The following is a 20,683-nucleotide window of genomic DNA, read 5'->3' as shown; positions in this document are numbered from 1 at the left end:
TGAAACTCTTAAGGTTTGACCTCATATTATATGGTTTTGGTAAATCTGAACACAAAAACCTGCAGAATATCGAATAGTGTGTATGGGGCCTTACTTTCCTACTCAGAAAAAATACTTGTAAAATTCACGGGACAATTTCCCCTTCAGGCCAAAAATCTCCAACCCCACCCGGGCTGGACCAAAGTGTCAACAATCACAACTTGCAATCATGTCAAGGATGAAGAATTGTAAAAATGTAGGTAGAGAACCACTCTGCGGATGTACAAGCACAAAGACAGCTCGGTACATGGAATGTCGAAAAATAACCTGTTTAAATAGCTGGAGTATATATTTGGAATCTTTAAAGATCGTTCTTTTTTAGAACTACAAACACTGTTAAGTAAAAGAAGAAAAAACACTTTGAAAAGAAACATGTGTCGGGGGATATAAACCATTCAGCTCCTTTACTCTGAGATTAAAGAGCACAGATGGAACAAAATGGCAGAATATTCTTTGATGTCACATACTTTGCTTTGCAAAGAACTTCTAAACTGTTCTAAGGCCAGCTTTCCAGTGCCGAACCGCTTCAAAATGTTTCAATCAATCAATATAACAAAAAAAAAACAATGTTTGTGTTTCTTGAAGAGAACCTGTGACTTAAACATTGCAGGTAAAACACAGAAAGATCAAGTATTTTAATTGTTTACTTGCAGTGTTTATTTTCAGGGTCGTCTTTAATATTGATTGGACCTTGGGCAAAACTTTTCTTGGGGTCCCCCCATGCAGTTTCGCTCTCCACCTGCTCTGAGACATACAATAAATAGCAGCTAGACTTAAAATCAGTTTACTGAATCAGATCAGGCAGCTATTGCAATTGGTTGCCAGAGGTTACAGTGTATCATTACCGCTCACTGACTGGTTGCTAGAGGTTACAGCACACTTTACGGCTCACTGATTAGTAGGTAGAGGTTACAGCACATGATTTCTGCTTGTTGATTGGTTGTTAGAGATTACTGTGGATATGACCTCAGGGGGTCATGATACACATATCAATGCTGCCGGCCGTCGCTATTTACATATGAATGCCGTTAATTTACAGGTAAACACAGGGTCTGCAGGTGAGTCATCTGTACACAACAATAGGGCAGAGCTGGGCAGCATTAGTAGCAGCACTTCACACTGTGATATTGGGACACAGCACGGGACTAAAACCTCAAGGGACGAGGGAATTTAAACCAGGATCGTTGGCAAGTATGAGGCAGCTGCTTTGGGCCCCACAACAATGACAGGGCCCAGGGAAGCTGCCCCTGTTGCCCTGCCTTAAAAACGGCCCTGTTTATTTTATTGACCTGTCCCAGAGACGCAACATGAAGTGAGAGGAATCCCTCCTATGACTTAGAAGAGTCCCCATTGGAAGATTCCTGTTACAGTGACAACTGTTAACCGGTTCCCAACTGGCTCACGCATATTTACTGCGGCACAATGGCACCGCTATGTGAAACCCCGTACGGGTACGGGGTCCCCTTTAAGGGCCGCCAGAGGGCGCGTGCCTGCTGCACGGTGGGGGACCTGTTGTGCATGCCCGGCGGGCGCGATCACTGCCCTCCACATGCGATCACGTGCATGAGAGCCAGTATGGGGTGTGTAAACACACAAATCCCTGTTCTGTCAGGAAAGAGGAGACATATTGTTGTTCCTACTAAGTAGGAACAATGATATGTCTCCTCCCCCAGTCAGTCCTATCCACATACAGTTAGAACACAAACTGAGGGAACACATATTTAATCCCTTGATCGCCCCTTAGTGTTAACCCCTTCCCTGCCAGTAACATTTACACAGTAATCAGTGCATATTTATAGCACTGATCACTGTATGAATGTCAACGGTCCCAAAAATGTGTCAAAAGTGTCCGATCTGTCCGCTTCAATGTCGCAGTACCGCTAAAAATTGCAGATTACCATCATTACTAAAAAAAAAAAAATGCCATCTTTCCCATAGTTTGTAGACGCTATAACTTTTGCGCAAACCAATCAATATACGCTTATTGCGATTTTCGTTACCAAAAATATGTAGAAGAATACATATTGGCCTAAACTGATGAAGAAATATGTTTTTTAAAAACATTTTTGGGGATATTTATTATAGCAAAAAGTAAAAAATATTGATTTTTTTTTTTTTCAAAATTGTTGCTCTTTTTTTGCTTATAGCGCAAAAAATAAAAACCGCAGAGGTGATCAAATACCACCAAAAGAAAGTCCTATTTGTGGGAAAAAAAAGATGCAAATTTCGTTGGGGTACAGCATTACATGACCGCACAATTGTCAGTTAAATGGACGCAGTGCCAAATTGTAAAAAGTGCTCTGATCAGGACGGGGGGTAAAATCTTCCGGGGCTGAAGTGGTTAAATTCTGGATTTTCTGTCACTTTCTGCAGGAGCAAATCTCCCAAAATAAGGCGAATTCCGCTTATCCTCAGAACAAGTGTCCCATTGGAAGATTTATCCTTACCTCTTGTTCTGGGGACAACTCTAAAATTTTGTATTTCCCTTTTTTACCACTTTTTTCTCGGTGACAACGATGTAATGTTTCCTCATATCCAAAATGTTAAAAGACAAGTTTTGCCTAGGGATACACTTAAAAAAAAAAAACTTGAAGTTTGTGCAGGAAACTGCGGGGCGAGATAGGGGAGGTAAGGGAGGGGTAAAAGGCAAGTAGAGATTTGTCTGCAGTCAAAGAAACCTGTCACTTTGTTTAATCTTGGCAACATACAGAATCAATAAAAAGACTTATTTTTTTCTTATTATATTCATATTTTGGGATCAGCGAACTTAAAGCGGTAGCCACGAAAAATAAAAAAAATGGGACCCCTGTGGTGTTAAGTGATAATGTACTATTATGCACCGCATACTAGCACCTTTTGACAGACTTACCTGCACACAGTATCCTCCAGCGCAGCGCTATCACAGCACTATCATATGCAGCCAAAAGTGTCCATCAAATGCAGCCACCTGTGCCCATCATATGCAGCCACCTATGCCCATTGAATGCTGCCACTTCTGCCCATCAAATGCAGCCACTTGTGCCCATCACATGCAGCCACCTGCCCATCAAATGCAGCCACTTGTGCCCATCATATGCAGCCACTTGCCCATCAAATGCAGCCACCTGTGCCCATCAAATGCAGCCACTTGTGCCCATCAAACGCATCCATGGTGCCCATCAAACGCAGCCACTTGTGCCCATCATATGGAGCCACCTGTGCCCATCATATGCAGCCACTTGCCCATAAAAAGCAGCCACCTGTGCCCATTATATGCGGCCACCTGTGCCCATCATATGCAGCCACTTGCCAATCAAATGCAGCCACTTGTGCCCATCAAACGCATCCATTGTGCCCATCAAACGCAGACACTTGTGCCCATCATATGCAGCCACTTGCCCATCAAATGCAGCCACTTGTGCCCATCAAATGCAGCCACTTGTGCCCATCAAACGCATCCATGGTGCCCATCAAACGCAGCCACTTGTGCCCATCATATGGAGCCAACTGTGCCCATCATATGCAGCCACTTGCCCATCAAATTCAGCCACCTGTGCCCATCATATGCGGTCACCTGTGCCCATCATATGCAGCCACTTGCCCATCAAATGCAGCCACTTGTGCCCATCAAACGCATCCATTGTGCCCATCAAACTCAGCCACTTGTGCCTATCAGATGCAGCCACTTGTGCCCATCAAATGCATTCTCTGCGTCCCAAGCCCACCCTATTTTGAAGCCTATTAGAGCCTCTGGCTCTAATCAGGTGCTTCAAAATGTAGCACCCCCTCCCACCCCCACCATAGGAATCCATGCATCCAGCATCCTGAAAGGAGCGGGGCACATGGATCATATGCAGCCACTTGCCCATCAAATGCAGCCACCTGTGCCCATCATATGCGGCCACCTGTGCCCATCATATGCAGCCACTTGCCCATCAAATGCAGCCACTTGTGCCCATCAAACGCATCCATTGTGCCCATCAAACGCAGCCACTTGTGCCTATCAGATGCAGCCACTTGTGCCCATCAAATGCACTCTCTGCGTCCCAAGCCCACCCTATTTTGAAGCCTATTATCCCACCCCCACCATAGGAATCCATGCCTCCGGCATCCTGAAAGGGGCAGGGCACATGGATGGGGGGGAGCCACGCCCGTGCGCCCACAGTGCACGAGCCGCCACTGGGCAAAGCTTTATTTTCATTTTGGATAGAGTAAGGAAGGGTTATAACTAAAGGTGCACCGAATGGAAATTTTGGTGCTGAAACCGAAAATGCAGGATGCACTGAAACTGAAAATGACAGTTTTTAAAAAATATATACCTTTTTATATATACACACTATATTTTCACAAGTATTGGGACGCCAGCCTTTACACGCACATGAACTTTAATGGCATCCCAGTCTTAAGACCCGTATACACGGTCAGAAAATCTGAAGATAAATTTCTATTTGAAATATATAAATAAAACAAAAACACCCTATAAATATTTCTAGAAAATTTTCTCTAAGCAGATTAATTTATGAAATTTGTACTGAAATAATTATCCGGCAAAACTGGTAATTTTTTGCAGCAAAATAATTTCTTTTGAATTCACTCGAGTCATCCTTATTTATATAAAATATATATATTTTTTTTTAAAGGGCTGCAATGACTTCTGTCTGAAATATCTGAACTGGAAGGACCAGTTGTCGAAAACAGGCCAGACACACACATGTGGACACCTAGAGACACTGACGTTTTCTCTGGACGTGGAGAATGAAATCCGCATTTGCAGCGTCATTATATGATGACATAGTTGTGGAGGGAACTTTATCTACCCTACAACACACCACCAAATAATTTCCTGAATTCACACATTACAACTTTTTTTTTTTTAGGAAGGTGTGGATAGGGTTTGGTCAAAGAGCGCCTCCACTTATAACCTCAATCAAATAAAAAAATACATTTAAAATTCCAAAAGTTTGTTATAAGGGGTGCAATGGACTTTAACATGTTTTTGCAATGTTTTGCACACATGTTTAAAATATAATTTTAGGTCTAAAGATTGCTTAAAACGACCAAACATTATAGATTTCTGAAAGCAGAGACCCTGGAGACGTTTGTAGCCCATTAACCTAATGAAATTAATAAAATTAGCTAAAGCAACTAAATAGCTTTTATCTTCCTTTTGTTTACTGTAGTCCGAACAATGAAAGGAGGTTTCTGATTGGCTGTTCCTACACCAACAAGGCCCGTCTTTCTCCCTTGGTCTTGTTTCAAGCTCCATTCATTGTTGGCTTAGGGCTGAACAGCCAAATATCACAGTGTCTTATTCATCTTCGGGGAGGTGTCTCGCCCATAGTATAACTGTAAAACTGACTATTTTCTCTGCATATTTTAAAGGGGAGGGGACAGGTCACTTGGAAAAAAAAGGCGAGGAGTGTCGCTTTCATCGCCAAACCAGTTCTGAGTTATGTCCTCGATTCTGCAGAGCTCTTCATTCACCTGGGAGACAAGCAACACAGGAGGCTTCCCCCCTACAGACCATCCAACATTGGCTGGGGGGAGATAATACAAGGGACAAGGCTGGACATAAGGTGACGATGGCCCTTGTCTGGAAACTTCTGCTGCTCTGGGTCAACTTTGCACAAGGTAAGGGGCTACCCTGCTCAGCCTTGGCTTGTCTGATACAGAGGCTGAGGCTGTTTGAGGTCTATTCTACATCTAGTGATCAATTCTGGTTGAGGGGTTTTTGATTTTTGGAGACTAGTGTGTAAATATAGTTGACCCCATTTTAAAGGGTCGATGACTTGGATGTTTCGACAGTGAGATCTCCTAGCTTTCCCAAACTTATTCCTGTTCAGCTGGGAGTTCTGGGTGTTCCACTTTGTGTGTCCAACCTCCTCCTGTTACATTCCCCAAAATAGATGGTGGGAACCTCTGATAATGGGCATAGTAGGTGTGCAGACCTGGTAACTCAGCACAGGGATGGTGGGAACCCTTTATAATGGGCACAGCAGGTGTACAGACCCAGAAACTCAGCACAGGAATTGTGGATACCCCTCATGATGGGCACAGCAGGTGTGCAGACCCAGGAACTCAGCACATGGGTTGTGGGAACCCCTAATCATAGGCACAGCAGGTGTGCAGACCCGAGAACTCAGCACAGGGATCATGGATATCCCTCATGATGGGCACAGCAGGTGTGCAGATCCAGGAGCTCAGCACAGGGATAGTGGGGACCTCCGATAATGGACACCTCGGGTGTACAGACCCAGTATCTTCATGCAGGGATGGTAAAAAATCATAATGGGCACAACAGGTGTGCAGTCCCAGGAACTCAGCTCTGGGATGGTGGGAAAACTTCATAATGGGCACAGCAGGTGTGCGGACCCAGGAACCCAACACAGGGATGGTGGGAACCCCTCATAATGGGTACAGCAGGTGTACAGACCTAGGAACTGAGCACAGGAATAGAGGGAACCCCCCACAATGAGCACAACAAGGGGAAAGACCCTGGAACTGAGTGCAGGGATAGTGAGAACCTTCCATAATGGACTCCTCAGGTGTACAGACCCAGAATCTTCATGCAGGGATGGTAAGAAATCATAATGGGCACAACAGGTGTGCAGACCCAGGAACTCAGCTCTGGGATGGTGGGAAACCTTTATAATTGGCACAGCAGGTGTGCAGACCCAGGAACCCAACACAGGGATGGTGGGAACCCCTCATAATGGGCATAGCCAGTGTGCAGATCCAGGAACTCAGCTCTGGGATGGTGGGAACCCCTCATAATGGGCACAGCAGATGTGCAGACCTAGGAACCCAATATAGGGATTGTGGGAATCCCTCATAATGGGCACAGCAGGTGTGCAGACCCAGGAACTCAGCTCTGGGATGGTGGGAACTCCTCATAATGGGCACAGCAGGTGTGCAGACCTAGGAACCCAATTTAGGTATTGTGGGAACCCCTCATAATGGGCACAGCAGGTGCGCAGACCCAGCAACTCAGCTCTGGAATGGTGGGAACCCCTCATAATGGGCACAGCAGGTGTGCAGACCTAGGAACCCAATTTAGGGATTGTGGGAACCCCTCATAATGGGCACAGCAGGTGTGCAGACCTAGGAACCCAATTTAGGGATTGTGGGAACCCCTCATAATGGGCACAGCAGGTGCGGAGACCCAGGAACTCAGCTCTGGAATGGTGGGAACCCTTCATAATGGGCACAGCAGGTGCACAGACCCAGGAACTAAGCTCTGGGATAGTGGGAACCCCTCATATTGGGCACAAAAGGTGTGCAGACCCAGCAACTCAGTGCAGGGATGGTGGGAACCCCTTATAATGTGCACAGCAGGTGTGTAGACATGAGGACCTGGCACAGGGATGGTGGGAACTCCTCATAATCTGGATAACAGGTGTGCAGACCTGGGAAGGCAGTGAAGTGATGGTGAGAACCACACATAATGGGCACAGCAGGTGTCAGACCTGGGAAGTCAGTGCCAAGATTGTTGGAAACCCTCATATTGGGCACAACGGGTGTACAGATCTTGTAACTCAGTGTAGGGATGGTGAGAAACCCTCATAATGGGCACAGCAGGTGCGTAGACCTGGGAGCTCAGCACAGGGATCTGAGGCTTCTTTCACACGGGTGGATTTCGTTCCAATCAGCAGGGGATCTACTCACAAATCCCCTGCTGATCGGAGCAGAGCGGGTGAATGACAGGTCTGTGTCTGCAGAGTGGACATGAACAGAGCCTGCTTGGCTCTATGAGCAGTCAGGAATAAATGGACTCCGTTGTCCATTTACAGCCTCCATATTTCTGTCAATATGTCTCCCTTTTAGGTGCTAGGTTATCAGTTAGGGTCAGGAGTTACATCATTTAATGGCCTTGATTCATCAAGCTGTAATGGCATTTAAGATATCTTTAAGTGTAACTCTAGCTTTTTTTGGACTATGTGGGAAGGGTTAGAACCTCTGTCAGATTTTTATTGTTGTCTGTGTCCCCATTGGGCTGGGGTTCCCAGGCACCACAAAAACAGGCGTACTGTATGCTTTATGTCCATACACCTGTCGATACGTTCGTGTGCTTGAACCCTAAGGCATACTAACTACCACGCAACCAATATGATTGTTTGTCATTTTAGCATGCCTTATGTACTGTTTAGCACACCCTAAGGGCCCATTCAGACCTCTCCAGTGCAGCATGTTGTAGTAGCGTGAGTGTTAAGGCAAAGCATGTTAAGATGCATTACATACAATAACACATTGCACTGTCATTTTTTGTCAATGGCATCCCAACACATTAACTGAATAGATATTTTATGCACATGGACTGCAGTTCACCACAATGCATGCAAGGGCACTACTGTGTGTTTCATTTTTAATTTATCTTAAGTGGTATCTCTATAGTGCTTTTCTCCCTGAGGACTCAAGGTGCCTAGGAGGAGAGGCAGCTATCTTAGGCATGCCAAGTAACCTAACAGCATGTCTTCTAGTGTTGGAGGAGACCAGGGTACCCAGATGTCCTGCATCTGAAAAAAATTGCTCATGTCTGTTTTTTACGTCTATTTTGTGCACCAGCAGTTCATTCATTTCAATGGACTGCTTCAACACATTATTGTGTCAGGGTTTAAAGTAAGTAACCACTAATTTTCAATTGCGCCAAGTGTACAACATTTGGTTAAAGCAGTTGATGTTGTCAATTTGGTGTGCCCAAAATGTCTATCCAAAAACAGACCTCACCTCCCTTTCTGGAAATATTAGCTCTGGCTTACATGTTCATCCAATGGCTTCAGTACTCTCAATGAACCAGGATAAGTACCAGTCTTGTACCAGTCTTGTCCCAGTTTTGTTCCAATTTTGTACCAGTCATGTACCAAACTTATTCTAGTCGTGCGCCAGTCATGTGCCATTTTTGTACCAGTCATGTACCAGTCTTGTTCCAGTCTTGTATCAATCATGTACCATTCTTGTACCAATCGTGTGCCAGTCTTGTTTCATTTTTGTACCAGTCTTGTACTAGTCTTGTTCCAGTCTTGTACCAGTCTTGTATCAGTCGTGTGCCTTTCTAGTACCAGTCATATGCCAGTCTTGTTCCAATTTTGCACCAGTCTTGTACCAATCATATACCAGTCTTGTTCCAGTCTTGTACCGGTCTTGTTCTAGTCTTGTGCCAGTCATGTTTCAATTTTCTTGTACCAGTCATGTGCCAGTCTTGTTACAATTTTGTACCAGTTGTGTACCAGTCTTGTACCGGTCATGTACCAGCTTTGTACTAGTCTTGTTCCAGTCGTTTTTCAATCTTGTACCAGTCATGTACCAGTCTTGTTCCAGTCTTGTACCAGTCATGCACCATTCTTGTACTAGACATGTTCCAGTCTTGTTCTAGTTTTGTGCCAGTCATGTTCCAATCTTCTTGTACCAGTCATGTGCCAGTCTTGTTACAATTTTGTACCAGTTGTGTACCAGTCTTGTACCTGTCATGTACCAGCTTTGTACTAGTCTTGTTCCAGTCGTTTTTCAATCTTGTACCAGTCATGTACCAGTCTTGTTCCAGTCTTGTACCAGTCATGTACCATTCTTGTACTAGACATGTTCCAGTCTTGTTCTAATTTTGTACCAGTCATCTTCTAGTCTTGTACCTGTCATGTACCAGTCTTGTACTAGTCTTGTACCAGTTATGTTCCAGTCTTGTACCTATCATGTACCATTCTTGTACTAGTCATGTGTCAGTCTTGCACTAGTCTTGTTTCAGTTTTCTACCAGTCATGTACCAGTCTTGTTTCAGTCTTGTATCAGTCATGTACCATTCTTGTACCAATCATGTACAAGTCTTGTTCAAATTTTGTACTAGTCTTGTTCCAATTTTGTACTAGTCGTGTTCCAGTCTTGCACCAGTCATGTACCAGTCATATACCAGTCTTGTATTAGTCACGTACCATTCTTTTACCAGTCATTTTCCAATTTTTTACTAGTCATGTACCAGCCTTGCACTAGTCTTGTTCCAGTCTTGTGCCAATCATGTACCTTTCTTGTACTAGTAATTTTCCATTTTTTTACTAGTCGTGTACCAGCCTTGCACTCGTCTTGCACCAGTCATGTGCCAGTCATGTGCCAGTCTTGTTCCAGTCTTGTACCAGTCATGTACCGTTCTTGTACTAGTCATTTTCAGATTTTTTACTAGTTATGTACCAGCTTTGCACTAGTCTTGCGCCAGTCATGTGCCAGCCTTGTTCCATTTTTGTACCAGTCTTGTACTAGTCTTGTACCAGTCATGTACCAGTCTTGTTCCAGTCTTGTATCAGTCGTGTGCCTTTCTTGTACCAGTCATATGCCAGTCTTGTTCCAATTTTGCACCAGTCTTGTACCAATCATGTACAAGAGTGGAACAAGACTGGTACATTACCGGTACAAGACTGGAACAAGACTGGTATCAGTAATGTACCAGTCTTGTTCCAGTCTTGTACCAGTTATGTACCAGTCTTGTTCCAGTCTTGTATCAGTCATGTACCATTCTTGTACCAATCATGTACTAGTCTTGTTCTAGTCATATTCTAATCTTCTCGTACCAGTCATGTGCCAGTCTTGTTACAATTTTGTACCAGTCATGTACCAGTCTTGTCCCAGTCTTGTACCAGTCGTGTACCAGCTTTGTATTAGTCTTGTTCCAGTGGTTTTTCAATCTTGTACCAGTCACTTACCAGTCTTGTTCCAGTCTTGTACCAGTTATGTACCATTCTTGTACTAGACATGTTCCAGTCTTGTTCTAATTTTGTACCAGTCTTGTTCCAGTCTTGTACCTGTCATGTACCAGCCTTGTTCCAGTCTTGTACCAGTTATGTTCCAGTATTGTACCTATCATGTACCATTTGTGTACTAGTCATGTGTCAGTCTTGCACTAATCTTGTTTCAATTTTCTACCAGTCATGTACCAGTCTTGTTTCAGTCTTGTATCAGTCATGTACCATTCTTGTACCAATCATGCCAGTCTTGTTCCAATTTTGTACTAGTCTTGTTCCAGTCTTGTACCAGTCATGTACCAGTCTTCTTCCAGTCTTGTATCAGTCATGTACCATTCTTGTTCTACTTTTGCACCGGTCTTGTACCAGTCATATATCAGTCTTGTACCAGTCATATATCAGTCATGTACCATTCTAGTACCAGTCATTTTCCAATTTTGTACTAGTCATGTATCAGCCTTGCACTAGTTTTGTTCTAGTCTTGTACCAGTCATGTACCATTCTCGTACCAGTCATTTTCTATTTTTTTATTAGTCATGTACCAGCCTTGCACTAGTCTTGTTCCAGTCTTGTACCAGTCATGTACCATTCTTGTACCAGTTATGTGCTGGTCTTGTTCCAATTTGTCACCAGTCTTGTACCAGCCATGTACCATACTTGTTCTAGTCTTGTGACAGTTATGTTCCAATCTTCTTGTATCAGTCAGGTGCCAGTCTTGTTCTGGATTTTGTACCATTCTTGTTCTAGTCTTGTTCCAATCTTGTCCCAGTCTTGTACTGGTCATGCACCATTCTTGTACTAGTCATGCTCTAATTTTGTACCAGTCATGTACCATCCTTATTCTATCCTTGTTCCAGTTATGTACCGTTCTTGTTCTAGTCTTGTTCCAGTTTTGTACCAGTTATGTACCATTCTTGTTCCAGACTTATACCAACCGTGTGTCAGTCTTGTTCCAGCCTTGTACCAGTCATGTATCAGTCTTGTTCCAGTCCTGTACCAGTCATACCAGTCTTGTTTAAGTCATTTACCAGTTTAATACCAGTCTTGTTCCAGTCCTGTACCAGTTATACCAGTCTTGTTTCAGTCATTTACCAGTCTTATAACAGTCTTGTTCCAGTCCTGTACCAGTCATATCAGTCTTGTTAACCTTCTACAGCATTAGAAAATACATCTGCAGGTTTTTTTTAATGCCTGAATTTTGCCTAAAATTTGTCATTCAACTAATCTATATTTTTGGGCTATGCACTATATGCAAAGTCGCCATAACTATGTGTGATAGGGCCCCATAGCAAAACCATTTAGGGCCCTCTGTCTGAGTCTCTAATCTCCATCCTTGAATCATTTATTCTAGTGATAAACAATACTGTTTTTATAGCAATTTTTTGTGGGGTTCTAAACTATATATATTGTACAACCATTTTATCTAAATGTACTGTAGTTGCCAAATGTTATTGGAGCCTACATAAACCAATGAGCTCCCAGACAGTTCTGGGCCCCCTGTGCCTCTGGGCTCCATAGCAATTGCATGTTCTGCTATGGCTATATAGTTGCACTCTTGTACAAATGATTCAGGATGTGATATTTGCCACCTGGACTTTGCTGTGATCACCAGTATGAGGATTGGTAAATTTAGGGCATCACTGTCCACATGATGAATGCAGCTGGAAATACGTTGTTCATGACTCCCTCCTTTGGGAACACTTAACCCCTTGATCTCCCCCTAGTGTTAACCCTTTCCCTGCCAGTGACATTTTTTACAGTAATCAGTGGCTATTTTAAGCTCTGATCGGTATAAATGTTAGTGGTCCCAAAAAATTGTCAAAAGTGTCAGACCTGTTCGCCGCAATGTCGCAGTCCTGCTAAAAATCGCAGATCACCGCCATTACTAGTAAAAAATAAATAATATTACTAAAAATGCCATAAATCTATCCCCTATTCTGTAGACGCTATAACTCTTGCACAAACCAATCAATATACGCAATTTTTTTACCAAAAATATGTAGAAGAATACATATTGGCCTAAACTGATGAGGAACTTTGTTTTTTTTAATCTTGGGGTTTTTTGGGATATTTATTATAGCAAAAAGTAAAAAATATTAGTTTTTTTCAAAAAGCTCCATTTGTGGGAAAAAAAAAAAAGGACATAAATTTTGTTTGGGTATAGCATCCCACGCCCGCGCAATTGTCAGTAAAGTGGCGACGCAGTGCCGTATCGCAAAAAATGACCTGGTCATTAAGGGGTCAAATCCTTCCGGTCCGTAAAGCGGAGTTCCACCCAGGAACTTCCGCTCATCTGATTCCTCCCCCCCTTCGGTTCCACATTTGGCACCTTTCGGGGGGAGATACCTGTCTTTCACAGGTATCTTGTCCCCACTTCCGGGAGCCTGCGCCGTGGCCTTTGACGTCACCACTCATCTCCCTCCTCCTTCCCCCGCCACCGGGCCAATAGAAGAGGGAAGCGGAGCCTCGCACATGCACAGTAGGGTTCCTGGTGTGAAGCCAAAAGGCTACACTGCCAGGCTCCCTCACCCGCAATAGTGGCGGCAGCACCCGACAGCTGATGGAAACATCAGCTGTGAGTGCCGACATCGCTGGACTCCAGAACAGGTAAGTGTCCTAATATTAAAAATCAGCAGCTGCACACATGTATGTGTATGTGCAGCTGCTGGTTTTTATTTTTTGAAGCTGTGGGCCGACCTCTGCTTTAAGTGGTTAAACCAATTAACAGAAATATAATTTGTGTTCTTTAACTGTGGGGGGAGGGGACTGAAAAGCGGAGGAGGGAGATGGCTGTTCCTGATCACTAGGTCACGGTGATTAGCGCAGCCGTGCCAACCTGCTGCAGTATAATAACGGCGGCTGGTCGGCAAACGGTTAAGCAGCCACTAATTCTCAGCTCCGCCATCTGTACCTGTCTTAATGGCGTGTAAAATTCACAAGTCCATTAAGTGTTTAATATAAGGACAGAAATATGGGAACTGCCATTCCTGACTTTAAAATGGCAGTTCATGTTACTGTCATTCTGATCTTGTCTTTTCTGCATTTAACTGGAACAATCATGCGCCTTGTGATGTCAAAATAACCTGGACGCCAGGGCTGGACTGGGATAAAAATTTGGCCCTGGACTTCATCCAGACCGGCCCACTTTAATTGTGCAAACAAGCACAAAAACAGCATATAAACTATACGCAATTGTGCAAAAAAAACATAAGTAGCATAACATAAGGAGTCCTCACTAACCTCTTTTATTATTTCACTTATTCTCCTCTGTATTTTTCTCATCTTAACTGCGTGAAGTTGAGGACGATCAAAGAAAGCCATTACTTTGACAGGCTGTCACTGAAACCAGCCCACTGAGCCATCGGCCCACCGGGAAACTCCCTGTAGTCCCGATGGCCAGTACATGCCTGCTGGACGCTGTAGGCTTGTTCCAGCAAATGACTCACTAGGGCTGGCTTCACATCTGTGTATTGGTAAGGTGTAATAAAACGCGCATTTTACCATGCTTTACAGCAAAGAAGAGTAAGACATGGCAATGTGTGCTGTGTGTGGTGATTCACTAAGAATGATGCTCCAGTGTATAGTACAGTAGGTGCCAAAGGATCCACACTGCAGCACTCCATAACGCTCATTCTACACATTGCGGCGCACTGTGTTTCCACCTTAACATAACACATGGTAATGCATTAAAAAAATCACACATAATGAATAGAAGGGCCAGATGTAAGGGGAGCTCAAATAATGAAGCAAAGATCGGGTGACAACCCCTGAGCCTACACCTTAGCCAGATTGGATTTTGATTTTTGATGCTTCAGTTTACCATCTGGGTTGCCGATCGGTGTGTTTTCAATGTTCATCTGTGAGTGGAGAGGCATCCATGTAAACTGCCAGTTAAAGTGTATGTACAGGAAATACTTTTTTTTTTTTTTTTTTATTTTGTATGTGTGGAAGGGTTAAATGTGTCCTGGTGGGCATTGTCACCAATAATCTTTCTATGGGGACAAAAATATTTATATACATTTTCTGGTGACTGACAGAGGGAGAATAGCAAGCGGAGGAGAGCTGAGGCCTTTGTCTGGGACCTTAACCTCTTTTTTGGTCAAACCTTCCTACCCTGAAGAAGCCACGTGGATTGGTGCCGTAACACGTAGGGTGGAGTCAAGTGACGTCACTTTCAGTCCGTGGTGGAAAACCGGAAGTTATATAGTTAGGTTGAAAAAGACACAAGTCCATCCAGTTCAACCATAAAAATAAATAAATAAAAAATAATATCAAACAATCCCATATACCCAACCCTATACCCACAGTTGATCCAGAGGAAGGCGGAAGTATGTTTATAGTTAATGCTGGTGATTCAATTTGTAAATGCTGTATTGATTTGTTTTTATTAAATAATGTTTTACATGATTGGAGGCTTCCTTTTGTTTTCCTTGGGTGAGTCAATATAGCAAACAAGTTGGTGAGTCCATTGCCATGGATTGTAAGGGAACCTGCTGCCACCATATAGGAGGATTTAAAGGGAACCTGCCACCTTATAGTCCAGTCCTAAGATTATCTTGGGGGAGTCCGATGGATGGAATAATCTATGTCCAATTATAATTCATTTTAAGACATGTATTTCAGGTGAGCGGCCCTTTCTTCTGGAGGTGGAGCACTTTCTTTTGAGGTGGAGTATTTAATACATGTTTCACGGGATGGATTGACATCTTTGATCTTTGAGACCATTTATTGACTTATCACTTGGTTTATAGAGTTTATGGGACTTATTATTGCGATGGTTTTGGTATTTGTTTTGACATCTTATTGTTACACCTTTTTTTTTTTATATTATCTAGCCAATATTGGGTACTGCAGCACCATTTTTTGTATTATTATTTCAATGGGGACAACTGTCTAAGATGGGACTTTCCTTTTCTTAGTGAGATTTGGTTTCACTTTCTGTCCAAGAGACACAATGGAAAGTGAGTGAAAATCACAAAAATGTAATCGAAAGAGATCGAATTGGTCAATTTGAGAAACTCTGGCTTCCTTGGGTTAAGCATTGTTTACCTCCAGACTTTGATGACACACTATTATTGCCTTGGTAATTTTAATCTATTTGCCTTGACGATAATTTCTACTCATTTTTGATCACAACACCACTTGAAATACCCCCCCCCCCTTTTTTCTACCCTCTTCTCTCTATCTACTCCTATATTTTGTTTTCTACCATTCTTTTAATATTGTGTGGTACTTTTATACAAATTATCTCTTCTGTTTTTAATATATATGGTACCTATTAGATTGATCGCCTTACTACTGCTCTTGCAAAATGAACCAATAGTAACTACTGTATTTATTGGCGTATAACACTCACTTTTTCACCCTGCAAATTGGTTGCAAATAGTGTGTGCGCGTTATACGCCGATACTGCAATTTGGGCTGCCTCGGAGAGAACGGGGAGGGGGCGGGATGAGCGCCGTCAGATTACATACAGCGAGAATCTCCCGTTTACACAGCGGCCTCTGTTATAGGAAGTCCCGTCTCCTGGGCCAGCATTGGACCAGTGTTCTGTCTATCATAGAATCTGGTCCAGGAGGCGGGACTTTGTATTAAAGAGGCCGCCGAGTAAACAGGAGATTCTCCCTGTATGTAATCTGATGGAGCTCATCCCGCCCCCCTCCCTGAGATGGGCATTAATCAAGCTGCATTGATGGGCAATTGTGAGGCTGCTGATGGGCATTGATCAAGCTGCATTGATGGGCAATTGTGAGGCTACAGATGGGCATTGATTAAGATGCATTGATGGGCAATGGTGAGGCTGCAGATGGGCATTGATCAAGCTGCATTAATGGGCAATTGTGAAGCTGCAGATGGGCATTGATCAGGCTGCATTGATGGGCACTGACCCTTATTTTGCTTCAAAGTTCTTTATTTAAAATTAAAGTTTTCTTTCATGAAACTTCCCTTTTAAAATTAAGGTGCATGTTATACGCCTGTGCGTGTTATATGCCGATAAATAAGGTATTTAACTTTTTTCCTTCTGATGGAATTTTCGAATGCTTTTGATGTAACACTTTATTAGGTTATTCGTTGCTCTGCTCGTTACATTTTTACATTGTCATGTACTCATCCTGTTCATAAATCGATATGTTTAGCTTTATGGATATTTTAATATTGTACCACCATCCTTGTATGTACTCAATTTGTCAATCTTTGTTAGATTAAAAAAAAAAAAATTTGACGAGGAAAATCACATCCTCTATTGCTATCCTCTATGTCCCCATCCTCTATTCCTCCTCCAGAGACAACTACGAAATTTAGATTTTTCATCACTTTCTGTCCTAGTGACAATGGTCACCAGGACAAATCGAGGGATAAGCCTCCCCAGACATCAATACAGACCCGACAGGGTTTAATCCTTTGCCGCGCCATCGAAAACTAGGGAAAAAAATAATAGATTTTGACTTTAAATATACTTTGGGTAACACAGCCATTTTTGTTAGCAAGACACTGGCACTTGGTCCATGCAGGACATAAAGAATCACACTTCATCCATGTAGACTTGATGGTATTGGTGACTCGCGGGAATGGTGATGTTACAGAGTTAGGTCCTGGCTTTTGGCTGCTAGACCCAGGTGCTGTCACAGGGGAGGAAGCCATACTTGAACGTGGCAGGTATTGTGATGGTTTTCAGGATGGTTGTGGAGGAGGACAGTAGAAATATAAACAAAGAAAGAATTTCTCCTGCACTCGTGAAGGCGTTGTTGGTATAGAGTGGTAGTACTTTCAAAGAAAGGAAAATAGAAGATGATCATGCGTTTCCCACTGCCTAAACTGACCAGGGGTGGTCCGAAAAAAGGCCAAGTGGAAGAAAGGGGTGGAAGGCGCGTGATCTCATGCTTGGATCAAAAATGATTCATATACAAACTAGATAAATACATATAAAAGTATATAAAAAGTTTCTACGTATTCATAAAAACTGGGTTATAAAATATACACATTAAAATTAGAAATTAGACATGCCCATACAAGGGCAAGTGCTCAAAGGTGGGCTGACGCGTTTCAGTTACTACTGTTCTATATGCCTCAGGGTTGCCTTGTGCTGTGAAAAAAGATTGTAGCTGTCTCTGTGTGGGATATCAGCGGTGCAGAGGAGGACAGTGCAGAGAGGGAATTACTGGTAAGGTAAGTAAATGATGGTTGGAGGTTTCCCTTTCTGGGGCTCTGCCATTTGCCCTGCAGGGACAAAGGGGGAGAGTTACTAAAAACGAAGAGTGCAACATTTGGTGCAGCTCTGCATAGAAACCAATCAGCTTCCAGGTTTTATTGTCAAAGCCTAATTGAACGAGCTGAAGTTAAAAGCTGATTGGCTACCATGCACAGCTGCACCAGATTCTGAGTGCCCCAGTTTTGGTAAACCTCCCCCAAAGTGAGACGTCTCTTTAAAAATAGCATGTAGCGGAGTGTTTCTTTGACGTAAAGGCATGCCGTTACACAACTGTCTAGAATTTCCTAGCTTTAGGCGAAGAGACGTCATCTGCAAACTACATTTCTGAGAACTCTGTTTTAGAAAAAAAATGTTCAGCTTTATTATAGTGTGCCAGCCACAGTATGGTGTACTGACATGGAAATAAATCAAGGGGCCCAGAATCGTCACCCGTACTTTCTGCCTGTATAACCATACAGGAGAGATTTTACCTGCTATGCAACTCATTACTGAACAAGATAAGCACAAATACCAAAAATACTCCCTCTCCCTCTAAACCCCTAAAACCTGGGCCTCTACGAAGGGTTAGAGCCCAGATGCCCAACCTGGGGCTCGGGGCCGCATGTGGCCCTTTTGTCACTGTGGGTCCTTGCAGAATGAAGTATGTGTTTTGGTGCTTATTGAAGCCAGTAAAGGAAAAAAACATTATTTAGACTGGATTCTAGTAGCTACTTGGTTTGGTTATTGTTTTCATACTTCCATTTTTCTGTGCTGTCCAAACCTTTTTCTCTGCATATGTTTTTTTATCTTTAATCATTTATAATGGATCTTGCTGAGATAAATATCAAATGTGACACATGTCATTTTTAAGTGGGCTGTAGGGAACACAATTGGAGCACAACTGCAGTCTCTGACCATCTTCTGTATCGTATTTACAGGCTCTGGCCAGTGGCCATCAAATGTAGCATCTCTACCATCTCTGACCATCCAATGTAGTATATCTGTAGTCTCTTGGCATCTAATGTAAGATATCTACTGTCTCTGACCATCAAATGTAGCATATCTGTAGCCTCTTGGCATCTAATGTAGGATATCTACAGTCTCTGACCATCGAATGTAGCATATCTGTAATCTCTGACCATCAAATGTAGCATATCAACCTCTGATCATCTCATGTAGCATTTTTTTCATTAAGGTTTAACCAGTTCCAGGGACAAACAATCATATCCACAACCCAATATATCTAGTAAACTCAAAGGATTGGGAGGAGAGACCCCCTTCCCATACATTAGGTAGGATTTTTAAGGATATGAGGTATGAGATATGAGGTCACTGAGGTGAGCAGAAATACACAAATTCATTTAAAATATTGTTTTATTATATGATAAAATTATATTTTAAATTCAATTGTGTACCTGTGCTCACCTCAGTGACAACCTCATATCCTTAAAAATCCTACCTAATGTATGGGAGGGAATCTCTCCTCCCAATCCTTTGACTTTACATCTCATGTAGCATATCTGTTATCTCTGACCATTATATGCAGCATAACTCTAGACTCTGACCATCTCTTTCACATATCTACTGTCTCTGACTATCTTCTGTAGCATATGTAGCATAGCTGTAGTCTCTGACCATCGAATGTAGCATATCTACAGTCGGAGACCATCCAATGTAGCATATCCCAGGTCTCTGACCATCTCCTGTGGTGGCACATTTGCAGTCTGTGTGAAGGTTGTAGAGTCTACAAACTAAGGTACATACTGTTTATTTGAAAATTGATCAATCCTGATGAACTGATCAGCTATCTCATTTCTTGAGGCCCTAAAGAGACAGTACAAATACCCCCAAATGACTCTTTTTGGAAAGTAGAAAGTCCAAAGTATTTAGCAAGAGAGCAAAATCTGGGGCCTTACAGCATCTTTATATGGTGGTGATCAGGAATATTGACTAGTGACAGTATGTAAAAAAAAAAAAAAAAAAAATGGAATCATTTTTATTCAATGTAAAAAATTATATATATATATATATATATATATATATATATATATATATATATATATATATATATATATATATATATATATATATATATATATATTTTTTTTTTTACACTTAGTGATTTTAGTTTACATTGCTATTGCTTATAACAGTGATGATCACTGTTATAAGCAGTAGTTTTAACTGTTATGAATGGCTTTCGATCATGATAGCTTGCTTACTGTTGTGATACTCTTATTGGCTACAGCTAATCATTAAAGAGGAAGTAAACCCTGATGGGTTTTACTTCCTCTTTGTTTCCCTGCAAAGGTAAAGCATAATGGGCTACTATGCATCGCATAGTAGCCCATTATGTGTCACTTACCTGACACGGGAGCCTGCGATGTCACCGCTGTCCCCTCTTCCACGAAGCGTCCATCTTCCTCCTGGGTATCGTGGCTCCGGCGCTGTGATTGGCCGGAGCCGCGATGACGTCACTCCCGCATATGCATGCAGGAGCCGCCACTAATGGCACGATTGCCGCTAGAAACGGCACGCTCAGTGCGCCTGCGCGTCGTTGTCTACGGCGCATGCGCCATAGATATCGGTGCCTGTCTTTTGCAAATATCTCTTAATATTTCTTGCACCTACAGGTAAGCCCTAATCTAGGCTTACCTGTAGGTAAAAATAGTCTGTAAGGGTTTACAACCACTTTAAAGGGTGCCGTGATTGGCTCAAGTACCATGTGATAGCTGTATGCCAATCACAGCATCAC

The 20,683-nt window shown here is 42.7% G+C and overlaps 1 protein-coding gene across 1 annotated transcript in view; it reads left to right on the top strand.

The window, feature by feature from the left end:
* Positions 1–5,473: 5,473 nt before the first annotated feature.
* LOC141110564 (urokinase plasminogen activator surface receptor-like) overlaps positions 5,474–20,683 on the top strand; it is a 69,504-nt gene continuing 54,294 nt past the window's right edge. Inside the window, exon 1 of the mRNA XM_073601966.1 lies at positions 5,474–5,649. Coding sequence (XP_073458067.1) covers positions 5,601–5,649 — 49 coding nt within the window. The 5' untranslated portion in view covers positions 5,474–5,600. The remainder of the gene's footprint in view (positions 5,650–20,683) is intronic.

This window comes from Aquarana catesbeiana, linkage group LG10, assembly GCF_042186555.1.
Source record: "Aquarana catesbeiana isolate 2022-GZ linkage group LG10, ASM4218655v1, whole genome shotgun sequence".
Classification (NCBI taxonomy): Eukaryota; Metazoa; Chordata; class Amphibia; order Anura; family Ranidae; genus Aquarana; species Aquarana catesbeiana.
Note: the sequence above shows the minus strand (reverse complement) of the source record. Positions and strands in the feature narration are given on the sequence as shown.